General features: G+C 33.9%; 1 protein-coding gene across 2 annotated transcripts; it reads left to right on the top strand.

Moving 5' to 3' along the window:
• Positions 1 to 8,895: 8,895 nt before the first annotated feature.
• On the top strand, positions 8,896 to 12,928 carry LOC109792051 (putative polygalacturonase). 2 transcript variants are annotated; one of them, XM_020351465.3, is made up of 6 exons: positions 8,896 to 9,050; positions 9,224 to 9,559; positions 10,137 to 10,257; positions 10,806 to 10,980; positions 11,114 to 11,184; positions 12,071 to 12,928. In XM_020351465.3, the coding sequence occupies exons 1-6, from the start codon at positions 8,979 to 8,981 to the stop codon at positions 12,778 to 12,780; spliced, it is 1,485 nt and encodes a 494-aa protein (XP_020207054.2). In that variant the 5' UTR covers positions 8,896 to 8,978; the 3' UTR covers positions 12,781 to 12,928. The 2 variants fall into 2 exon arrangements, with proteins under 2 accessions (XP_020207054.2, XP_020207114.2); XM_020351525.3 differs by having other exon boundaries at positions 8,988 to 9,044.
• Positions 12,929 to 12,998: the final 70 nt, after the last annotated feature.

The raw sequence follows: 12,998 nt of genomic DNA, 5'->3' as shown, positions 1-12,998 counted from the left end.
GACTATAACATTAGTGAGGTTTGTTCCAAATATGAAGCTAGTATACCTTCCTGCTGCTGCATTTCTTCCTCTACTGTACGATGGGAGTGGTTCCATCATAGGCAATTCACGAACATCCTAAATAAATTCGTATTTATATTAATACAAAGAAAAACATTGGTTACTGGTGTTACGCATGAAAGTGCCAAAATGTGCCACACTTGAAAGTATATTGGATCACATTATTGCTCTAGCAGAGTTAGGTTTTTAGGTAAAATAGACCAAAAGTTATAGGATGACAAAATTTTGGGGACTAAAAGTTCCTTCTCTTGTGGAACCCAATTTGTCACTAATCCCATATTTGTTGGTATTATTTAGTTCATCAAAGATTCAAGAGTTTGAAAATTGCTTTCATAGGTTAATTAACAATATTGCTTTGATAACCTAGTTTTCAAGTAATAGTAGGAAGTGAGGAACTTTGACACCTTTGAATCTCCTTTATTGGACATCTTACCTTATTTGTAACTCAAGTTAACCCCTTTAAAAACATATATTTCCAATTTTATCATTAAGTCATGAGTCTATGACAAATAAATAAGACCATTATTATTATTGTATAGTCCACAAATGAACAAAAATGAGATAAATATCTAGGAAGTAAGAAAAATAGCATGTTTTCTTAGATAAAGAGTGAAATGATTGCAAAGATTAAGAAGGATGTATTGGATTAGGATTTAAAAAAAAAATTTAGTTAAAAAAAGTCTCGTGAATTTTAAAAGACTTTGCAGGATTTTTATGACTTTTAAGACTTTATAAGATTCTGTAAGACTTTAAATCAGAATTTTAATAGATTCTGCAAGACTTTTAATCGAATCTGCAAGATTTTGTAGACTTTTTTAGTTGTAGACTTTCAATTTAACGGTTCAATTTATAAAATTTACATTTAATATAAAGTTATTAAGCGGTGTAATACTTAGTAAAAGTTACACCAATGTCATTTGAACCCTCCTATATATATATATATACATATATATATATATACATATATATATATATATCGTTCTAATAAATATAAATTGATTACAAGGTCTTGAAGATCTATAGTTGATTGTAGAGATCATAATATGATCAATTTTAACTTTTACCTTTCTTTTTTTTACGCGTGTTATAAAAAAATTAATACTTAAAAGTTGAAATTTCAAGCATTTTCTTAATTATATATGTTGGGATTCATCCCAAGTCCCACATTTGTAAAATGAAGGAACATTGGCTAGTTTATAAGGGTGTCCACCATTCCATATAGTATGAGGCCTTTTGGGAGGGAACCCAAAAACAAAACTGTGCGGGCCTAGCCTAAAGCGGACAATATCATACTATGGTGGAGCAACAAGTGGACTATCGAGCCCTACAATATATATGAGGAATAAACTCAACTAAATAAAGCAAAATAAAAGCAATTCAATTAAAGAAAACGGAGAAAAAAAATAGAGCAAGTCAATGACACTGTCATTTACGTACTAGAGTATTTTTAAAGTACTTAAAAAGTCATTTTAAACAATCCTTCAAATTCTAATGGGTTTGGATGTAATTGTTTTATGAATTTAATATTTATAGATACTGTTAAAAAGTCCTTCAAAATTCGTTTAATACAACAATCTTTTAAAATCTTTATATTTTTGAATACCAATAGATTGTTTTTAAATTGTAAAAAATCTCAAATGAATACCAATGAATTTTAATAGACTCTTTAAAAAATTCTAAAAAATCATATTAAATACCACTAAATTATTTTTAAGTGAGATAAAATCTTTGATTAAATATCAATGAACTTTTTAACTTAAAAAAAGTTTTTTAAAATCCTATAAAATTCTAAACTAATATACCCCTAAAACTCCCGGTGAGCCAATTCCAGCAAGAACATAAGCCTCCCCCTTTAGAAGAGAGTCATTGTCACTATCCATATTTGCATACCCTAGCAATAGCAGAGTACAACAACCAAAATAACAGTAAAATAGATTATCAAAACCATCGCAATGGAACAAAAATAGAACCATAATAGAACAGAGAGGGTTACAATAGATTTGGGATGCAAGTGCAAATCGAGTTTGCAAACTGGGTTAGAAAGTACTATAGTTATTCCCAAACCCTAAACCTCACAAAAGTTGTGGAAAGTGCTACAATTAATTCCAATCACGAACCAAGCTCTTTGATACCATGTTAAGATTGAGAAGAAAACAAACATATTGAAGAAGAAGAAGTGAGGAGGCTAGGATTTTATTAACAATAAAAATGATGTCTAAGCAATACAAAGCACAAGAGAGAATATATATAAGCCAAATGACTACAGTACCCTTAACTAAAAGATCTAATATTACTTAATATGTAAAACTTACTTTTTTCTTATCAATTTATCTCTTTCCAAAATCATCTCAAACAAAGTATTAGCGTAAGAGGAAAAATAAAATATATCAGTAAACATATATTAACCTTGATCTAAGTTAAATTAAATATTACTAATTTTCAATTAACCACTTCGTAAACATTGATATTTATTTTGAAAATTCTCAATAGTTCTTTGTCCAGTAATTAAGAGTGTCTTTCTCTCTCTACTATTTTATATACACAAAAATAAAATAATACGTGCGTCTCAGTTTAAGATGCTCAAATGACATGATTTGAATTCTTAAAAGAAAATGTAGTGAGTTAGAAAAAGAACACACATAAAAGCTAAGAAGGATCAAAAAGCATTTATAAAACTGGAAAAGGATCAAAATATAAAATGGGAGAGGGTATCCTATTTGCTATATTAGGGAGTGTGATGATGATGATTTGATGAAAAGATATGCCTCCAACAAGGAAGGCAGTGACATATAATATAAAGGGGTGCGTTAGTGGCAAGCGCAACTCTTGACAGCGAATGGCGATTGCCTTGCCAGTGATGGAATGGAGTAGTTGGAGTGTAACAATAATTTTAAATCTTCTAATATCACCTTTCTGTTATTCTTTTTATTTTTTTATATGGTAAATATTAAATATATTTTATATTTTGAGATATTAAAATCAACATTTACATAAGTGGTAACGAGTTCTCCTTATCTAAGTTGTCTAATATTTATTGGGGGTACTTTCAGTATTGGGCCTCTCTTCTTCACCTTTACGCCCACGCCACTCCCCACTATTACCGACCCACAACATAGACGCACAAGTTTTGTCTTGGTCTTGGTCTCGGTATCCGCTCATGCTCATCACTATATATCACTAAAAAAAAATTGTCATATAATAACATATATTCTATAATAATATTATATATTGTACCGTCCCGGTCAGAATCCGATCCAACCCATCTACATGGGTGCACTCGGTTAGAATCTGACCTGTCTGCTCTGCAGAAGTAATTCGGCCAAAATCCGATCTAACTCTCCCACATAGATACTGTTCCGATATCAGGGATAAAATCCCATCTTTAATGACAAGATATTCTCCAAATATTAACGGTTAAGGAAATCCCTTTATCCTCGGGGCCCAAGTAGCCCATGAACGACGTACCATAAAACCCAAAACCCTAGAGTTGAGAGGGCAGATTACACTTTTCGAATGCTCTGGCTTTGCGGCTTGATATAGGAAAAACCCTAGTGCATCCCGTGACCGGAACATTTTGGCGCCCACCGTGGGGCTACGGTAAAACTCTTCCTACGCCCCAAGTCACAAGAAAAAACCTACACTCTACTATGGCGAGAGGCGACACATCCAACCACGACCCACAACACCCTACCATGGAGGAGATGATGGCGTTGATCAATGGCTTGGGAGAGGAGAGCGACCCTGAGAGAGAGAAGGAGAGGAAGTTTCCTGCACAAAAACAGAGTGTGTACTGTGTTTTAATCGGTGTGAAGTCGTTCACCGTTGGATCGCGCTGATTTTTGGACTGTAGGTTCCAGAAGTGTGGTTCTTCATTCTGACCGTTCGGATTATTAACCGGAGGCCTGGTTTGGGAGAAAACAGCTTCGTATCAGTAGGTGAAAGTGTTCTAGCGCAAAACAGGACTGGTACTGTGTTTTAATCGGTGTGAAATCGTTCACCGTTGGATCGCGCTGATTTTTGGACTGTAGGTTCCAGAAGTGTGGTTCTTCATTCTGACCGTTCGGATTATTAACCGGAGGCCTGGTGTGGGAGAAAACAGCTTCGTATCGGTAGGTGAAAGTGTTCTAGCGCAAAACAGGACTGGTACTGTGTTTTAATCGGTGTGAAGTCGTTCACCGTTGGATCGCGCTGATTTTTGGACTGTAGGTTCCAGAAGTGTGGTTCTTCATTCTGACCGTTCGGATTATTAACCGGAGGCCTGGTTTGGGAGAAAAAAACTTCGTATTAGTAGGTGAAAGTGTTCTAGCGCAAAACAGGATTGGTACTGTGTTTTAATCGGTGTGAAGTCGTTCACCGTTGGATCGGGCTGATTTTTGGACTATAGGTTCGGGAAGTGAGGTTCTTCATTCTGACCGTTCGGATCGTCAATCTAAGGTCCGATTTGTCAAAGAACAGCTTCGTATCAGCAGTTGGAACCGTTTGACGGGAAACAGGATCCTAGTCAACATCTAATAGACTTTCGTGCCCAGATGTTAATTCGTGGAGGAAGCATGGGAGTCTGCTGCGAGGGTTTTATGCTACAAAGGTTTTTTAACGAGGTAACATCAAATAATAAAAATCATTATTTTCAAATTATTTTCAAATTGATTCTGACTTGTAGGCAAACTCGTGATTGTCGGCAAAAGTCCCGCTGGGCGAGTATAAATAACTCGAAGAACTCGTGATTGTCGGCAACAGTCCGGCTGGGCGAGTATAAATAACTCGTTTTGTGAAAAAACTCAACCTTGATCGGTTAGATTCCGACTTGGCGAGTACTCGTGATTGTCGGCAACAGTCCGGCTGGGCGAGTATAAATAACTCGTTTTGTGAAAAAACTCGACCTTGATCGGTTAGATTCCGACTTGGCGAGTACTCGTGATTGTCGGCAACAGTCCGGCTGGGCGAGTATAAATAACTCGTTTTGTGAAAAAACTCGACCTTGATCGGTTAGATTCCGACTTGGCGAGTACTCGTGATTGTCGGCAACAGTCCGGCTGGGCGAGTATAAATAACTCGTTTTGTGAAAAAACTCGACCTTGATCGGTTAGATTCCGACTTGGCGAGTATAAATAACCCAGAACGGGTAGTTCAAATGAATCAGTGACAACAACGAATCAGGGCTTAATTGTAGGTTCAAATTACCACGACTACGGCTCAAAGTTTCTATAACACGAACTGCTTTAGAAGTACTCCTAATTTGAAAATACTGATCGACCACCGATTGCAAATCATCTCAATCCACAGGCGGAGACTTGCAATTCGCTTCAGTTTCCACAAGATCAAGCTAAACATCAATCTTGGCCCCCTCACATGATTAGGGTGGTATATCGGAACTGGTAGTTCAATCAATACATTCAGAGTGATTCTCACAAGATGATTCTCATATCTTTCCTACTTCAGAGGTACCACAAGTTCCTTACTTAGTTCAGTTTCTGATGTTACCAGTCGGTATTTTAACGACTAGATATGGTCGGTATTCGGGCGATTAGTTATTTTTCAACTGTTGTAAAACTTGGTGAAAAATTTGGAGTCACTAGTTGGTATTTGAACGACTAGATATGGTCAGTATTTGGACGACTAGTGATATTCACCTGTGTTTTAAATTTAAGTAAATTTTTGGAGTCACTAGCCGGTATTTGAACGACTAGATATGGTCGGTATTTGGACGACTAGTGATTTTCACCTGTGTTTTAAATTTAAGTAAATTTTTGGAGTTACTAGACGGTATTGGGACGACTAGACGGACTAGATATAGTTGGTATTGGGACGATTAAGTGCATTGCCACATTCGCATGATCAAATGGGAAGTACAGGAAAGTAGTTAATGCAACAAGACATATGAGCAATGAAAAAGAAGCTAATTCTTGAAATATCGACAGGAAATTCATCATTGGGAAATTTCCCTCGTTCGCTATGTAAACCGGTTTTTGGCCGACTTTGAGGTCCCTTCTTTAATCGGTAATTGGCCGAGTGGTTCTCCTCAAATTAATTTTAACTTGGAAAAATTTTCCTTTCTTTTGAATCGGTATTTGGCCGAGTGGTTTTCTTCAAATTAAGTTTCACTTGGAAAACTTTTCCTTCTTTAGTCGGTATTTGGACGACTATATATTTTCATATGCACTTTATATTTAATTAAATTTTTGGCGCTACTAGTCGGTATTTGGACGACTAGATATTTTCATATTCTTGTTAGATAAATAAATCTTTGGTGTTACCTAATCGGTATTCGAAGGTTTCGTATTTGGTACTTGGACGACTAAATGTTTTCAAAAAGTGCTCCAAACTTGGTTAAAATTTTTGGTGTTATTAGTCGGGAGAGTTAGATCGGATTTTGGGCGACTTGTTCTCAACTCGGCCGGAATCCGCTTTGACTCTACTTATTTCTGATATGGTTCGTAAGAGCCAAGCCAGAAGCCCTCTCGCCTTATAGACTCAGGGCTGGAAGGCAAGTGTACCGTCTAGGTAAAAATCTGACTAGTGTACCGTTTAGGTAAAAATCCGACTTGACCTTCTGCTCGGCTAATACCTGACTAGGTTACCAAGCTACAAGCCTTTTCGCCTTATTGGCTCAAGGCTGGAAGGCAAGTGTACCGTCCCGGTCAGAATCCGATCCAACCCATCTACATGGGTGCACTCGGTTAGAATCCGACCTGTCTGCTCTGCAGGAGTAACTCGGCCAAAATCCGATCTAACTCTCCCACATAGATACTGTTCCGATATCAGGGATAAAATCCCATCTTTAATGACAAGATATTCTCCAAATATTAACGGTTAAGGAAATCCCTTGATCCTCGGGGCCCAAGTAGCCCATGAACGACGTACCATAAAACCCAAAACCCTAGAGTTGAGAGGGCAGATTACACTTTTCGAATGCTCTGGCTTTGCGGCTTGGTAACCTAGTCAGGTATTAGCCGAGCAGAAGGTCAAGTCGGATTTTTACCTAAACGGTACACTAGTCGGATTTTTACCTAGACGGTACATATATATATCACTAAAAATTACTTTTACTCACACAATAACTACAATATATATTGGTATATTATTTAAAAGTGTAGGTATAAACTATAATGACACATAAAATATGTTGTTAAATCTCATTCAAAATCAACACTAAAATTATGTGTAACTATATGTTAAATAGATATTACCTACATATATTGTACCTATAATGACACTTTTTGTATGTCACTATATATAACATTTCTTATAGTGTATCTATCTTTTTTAGGTAGAAATGGTAACAAAATTCAAATATATTTATTTTTACTATTAAATTTTAAGTTTATAAATTTAAATATTAAATTTATTATATATGTAGATTTAAGATAATATTTATAATTTTATTTATTTTTTAAGTATTTAATATATTTAAATTTATAAACTTAAAATTTAATATTTAGATTTATAAATTTAAAATTTAAATTTAAATTTGTAAACTTAAAATTTAGTAATGCAAAATAATAAATATAAGTTTTAAAATTAAATATTATATTAAATTATAATTAAACAACCTAAGGATAAAAAAAATTGAACAAAAAACACCTCTTCATAAACATTTTCTGTTCAAATATTTAATATTCAGAAAATGTCACCCTAGAAACTGTTTATTTCCATAAATAATTTTTTATTATTTTTATTTTTAATATTTTTATTTTCTTTTAATTTAGAATGGCCAAAAAGCCTCCCCTTACCCCTGCACTATTGATTTTATGTAGTTTCTCTCCATATTATGCTAGGACTTATGTGTATCTGTAAATTTTAAAAATTACGTTATGTAACTTTTTCTGTACATTTGATATTGGTCACGAACTAAAAAGTAAGAACATGTGTGACAGTGAGTGTGTACAGTGCACAATAAAATTAAGAAAATGATATTGAAACAGTGATCGAATGATCATGTGCTGTTAACATTTCATAATAATGTGACGGCAGCAGTAATGAAAATGAGACACGAACTTGACAGAGCAACGCATGAACATTTAAAATAACATGTTATTTCATGTTTTCTCATAAAAACTAAAACAATTCTGACCAGAAATTGCTGTTGATTGTGTAGGACAGACATCACATTAGACTCTAAAGTACAAATATTTGTAGATGATCCCAAGTTAGATATTAAATACATTTTTTTCCATTTAATACTATATATAAAGGAATAAATATTAAAATTTAAGATGATTTTATCAGAAAATATACCGTTACTTAAAAATTTAAATTATGTACTGGCAGGAGAGAAAGAAAATTAAGAAAGAGGAAAGGAAATCATAATGTTCATTAATTGAAAATTGTATATTCATGTAAATATAAATGCTTGAATTGCATGCTGAACATACTTCAATGCCAAGCGTTTCATCAATAATAGAAACGTAAGTTACGTAACGATTTATGATTTCAACGAGTTTATGTCCACTTAAAAAGATGAGGAACGCTCACTGATTCCAATACTCCTTTATCTTAACTGGTTCAAACTAAGCAAAACCTTCAAAGCAAATGGAAAGAAAATAAACATCCACTCATTGATTTGGAGAAAAAATTAACAACTCTTGTTTGAAGTTGCAACTAAGATTTAAACCTTGCACGCAACAAATCGACTATCATTCTATTGGTACATCATGGCACCTAAGATAACAAATAATCATGGACTTGTATGTTTTCTGTTTAGGAATTAACAAACTTGGGGGACTTTTAAAGTATAGATTATAGGCATATTTACCAATTTTATTTATACAGAGAGAGAGTAAATAATCATTTTGATGGCTTATTTTGTTAAACAATTCCTAAACTGTAAACATCTGCTTTTAAAATTTGAAAATTCATGAACCAGTTAGCCATAACTAAACTTCCCCTATAAATACTTAACATAGCTTCATTCTCCACATATGCCTCAAACAAATACCAAAGTGCCTTTTCTTAGGATGGAGCTCTTGTGGAAAACTCACATGAGGGTACAAGTGAGACCCTCTTTCTTTCTCTAACTCAAAGTAGCATTCTGATTTAATATCTGCAATTTTTTCCAGCATAAGGGAAATCCTTTGACAAGATTGTAAAGCTACACATATATATAGTTATATTTATTGCTTCATTTTCTACATTTTTTGTTTCTAAGGGGTGTTTTGTTTTACAGGTAATTAGATTATTTTGTGGTCTTCTTTTGGTGACACTGCTGAGCTCAGAGGTAGCTGAGAGCAGAAAAGGCAAAACTGTTAGGACTTCCTTTGAGTACAAAGCTATAAACTGCAGAGGTTATAGTGCTTCATTGACAGATTTTGGTGGTGTTGGAGATGGGAAGACATCAAATACAAAGGCCTTTCAATCTGCAATCAGTCACCTGAGTCAGTATGCTTCTAAAGGAGGGGCTCAGCTCTACGTTCCTGCTGGAAAATGGCTTACAGGGAGTTTTAGTCTTTGCAGCCACTTCACCCTCTATCTAAACAAAGATGCTGTTCTTCTTGCTTCTCAGGTATCTTATCTCATTTCTGTTCATTCATTTGATGACTTAGTAAGTAATCACAAATATGAGATTAGCATTCAATTTGAGGACTATGCAACAACAAAAATAGTATAATTTATTACTGTCACAGACTTATTACTTGTTCATGAAATTGGAAATATACGTTTTTAAAGGGATTCACTTGAGTTACAAATAAGGTAAGATGATCAATAAATAAAATTCAATTGTGTCACAAGGTTCCTACTCTTACTAGAAAACTAGCCTATCAAAGCAGCATTGTTAACTAACCCATGAAAGCAATTTACAAACTCCTGAACCCTTGATGAACTTAAAACTGTTCACAAACTCGATGACAAATTGAGTTCCATAGGAAATGAACCTTTAACTTTAATACCCAAAACCTTGTCATCCTAGCAGTTTTGGTCTATTTTTCCAAGAAACTTTTCTGTCAGTGCCATAATGTGGTCCAATACACTGTCTTTTTTTTTACTGGGGAACAGTTCTTAATGTGGCACTTTCATGTGTGACATCATTAATAAAGTTATTTTTTTATTAATTTTAATTACTAAATATAAATTTATTTTAGGATATTCGTGAATGGCCTGTGATCGAACCACTCCCATCGTATGGTAGAGGAAGAGACGCAGCAGCAGGAAGGTACACCAGCCTCATATTTGGAACAAACCTCACTGATGTTATTGTCACAGGTATGAAAAAAGTTGCAAGAAACAATTATCAAACAAGTAGTTAAGAGTTGGTGAACCTTTTTCAGCAAACATGTGCTACGCATCAAAACTTTGAATTTATATTGCTAAAGTTTACTTACTCTGATTTAAATTCAATGTATTCTTTCTTTTTTTTTGTCATTACATGTTATGCTTTGTTCATTTCAGAATCGTATTTTTCAGTTGATTATTTAATTTAATATTTCTATTCAATACAGAATCTCAAGAGACACTTTGAGTCAAATTAGACATCTAGTTATTTAAAGAGCAGATGGTTAATCATTTGTGTAGTGGCTAATGATGTACTGTGTGACTAATGAACAATGATCATTCTACATCCCCTTTTTTATCATGTGTGATGATTGCTTAAATGGAAACGAATTTTAAAATCAACTTCACATATTTCAAAATTTATTATGAATTTGATATTACATTATGTTATTAACTAAGGATTAAAAAATGTCGTTATTGTTTGTGCTTGTTGATTAATCTAAGTATGAATCAAAATTATGACCATTGTGGTGTGACAGGGGACAATGGCACCATAGACGGTCAAGGAGCATTTTGGTGGCAGAAATTTCACAAGAAAAAGTTGAAGTACACTCGCCCGTACCTGATTGAATTTATGTTCTCAGACAAGATTCAAATCTCCAATCTGACGCTCCTAAATTCTCCATCATGGAATGTTCATCCTGTTTATAGTAGGTAATCCTAGCCTCTCATATGGTCATAGTCAAAGTTATGAATGCCTTGAAATTATATTTGACCTTTGTGACAGAAGACACGTCTGAAATTATTACAATTTTAAGATTATAAGAAATTTTGCAACACTACGCAGCAATATTATTATTAAAGGCCTCACCATCATCGCTCCTGTCCCATCTCCAAACACTGATGGCATCAACCCAGGTGATCATCTTATCTGAAGACTATTTCTTGTATATGAAGATTGTACATGTGGTGACAATTTGTGAAATGGAACGTGGAAGGAATTAATTTTCACCATTTAATTTTATGTAAAGGTTAATATTAATTTAATATACCACTTATATATTTTCTTGTACTATTTTAAATTTAAATAATCAAACACATTAGTCTTTTATTATTCATTTTTTTATACTACGTGAATTATGTTCATAAAATAATATTAATGAAAGTTTATAAATAAAAATAATTTGAAAAACTAGTAAATATTTTCATCATTAATAATACATATTTTATTTCATTACTAGAAATAAATTTAAGAATTGTAAATTTTAAATTGAGGAGAAAATTATGAAGAAGAAAAAAAGTCATCTGTAGCTAGACATAGCACTTCTATTGAGATGGTATGTCAAATTTTTAAAATTAAATTTTTAAGACTACAATAATCTTAGAATTCAATTTATCTAAAGAAAACATCTTAGATTAAACTCGATACAAAAAGTCATTTAAGAATAGATACTTAAAGTAAGAAAAATCGTGTGACACAATAAAAAATAAAAACTCTAAAAACACATTCATTCAAGAATTAGGATTCAAAATTACTACCTTTTGGTCCTTTAAAAAAAAAACTTATAAGTTTTTCTTCTTATAAATCTTCCTTTAAATTGTCTACTCAGTGCCTTCTCTACAAAAATACTCTTTAGTAGATATACAGTAATTAGATATAAAAACATGAATTGTTGATAAATTCAATATCACTAATTACTTAACTAAATCTCTAAATTCTTATAGGAGACAAGTGCTGGGTTGGAATTTAGTGGATTGATATATTTTACCTTTCCTTGTTTCCACCATTTTTACTTGGCATTAGATTCTTGCACAAATACCAGAATTGAAGACTGCTACATAGTTTCTGGAGATGACTGTGTGGCAGTGAAAAGTGGGTGGGATGAGTATGGCATAAAGTTTGGATGGCCCACAAAACAACTAGTGATCAGACGGCTGACATGCATTTCCCCAAGCAGTGCAGCCATAGCCTTGGGGAGTGAGATGTCTGGTGGAATCCAAGATGTGAGAGCTGAGGACATCACAGCCATCAACACAGAATCAGGTGTCAGAATCAAGACTGCTGTTGGGAGGGGAGGCTATGTTAAGGACATATATGTCAAGAGAATGACCATGCATACCATGAAATGGGCCTTTTGGATGACTGGTAACTATGGTTCCCATGCTGATGGCCACTATGATCCTAACGCCTTGCCTCAGATCAAAGGCATCAACTATAGAGATGTGATGGCTGATAATGTCACTATAGCTGCTACCTTTGAAGGAATCTCTAATGACCCCTTCACTGGAATCTGCATTGCCAATGTCACAATTAACATGGCAGCCAAGGCCAAGAAACAGCCATGGACATGCTCTGATATTGAAGGGATCACAACCGGGGTGACACCTAAGCCATGCAATTCCTTGCCAGATCAGGGGCCAGAGAAAATCAAAGCATGTGATTTTCCAAAAGAGAATCTACCAATTGATTCGTTGAAGCTTAAGAAGTGTGCTTACAGCATTAAACATGCATGATTAAATAGTCTACACTTAAGATATGTCATATACTTATTTATTTAAGGCTACTCTTTCCCATCTTATCCAGAAATCATTACTCAAGTTGAGAAATGAATTTTCTGTCATGTCATAGTAATGAAATAATTTTCTTTTTGCTCTATAAGTTTATGAAATGGCTTGATCCTTCTTGGAGCCCGTCAAATTATTCAAATTTTTCTAGTTAAGTTTGGTAAAGA

Source organism: Cajanus cajan, chromosome 3 (assembly GCF_000230855.2).
Source record: "Cajanus cajan strain Asha chromosome 3, NIPB_CcT2T_4, whole genome shotgun sequence".
Lineage (NCBI taxonomy): Eukaryota > Viridiplantae > Streptophyta > Magnoliopsida > Fabales > Fabaceae > Cajanus > Cajanus cajan.
This window is presented reverse-complemented; position numbering and strand designations above follow the sequence as displayed.

Excerpts from the sequence above, each read along its gene's own strand:
- LOC109792051 (XM_020351465.3), top strand. The coding sequence starts at position 8,979 with ATGCCTCAAACAAATACCAAAGTGCCTTTTCTTAGGATGGAGCTCTTG. Across the intron at positions 10,981-11,113 it reads GTTCATCCTGTTTATAGTAG|CAATATTATTATTAAAGGCC; the intron begins GTAATCCTAGCC and ends AACACTACGCAG. Across the intron at positions 11,185-12,070 it reads CACTGATGGCATCAACCCAG|ATTCTTGCACAAATACCAGA; the intron begins GTGATCATCTTA and ends ACTTGGCATTAG.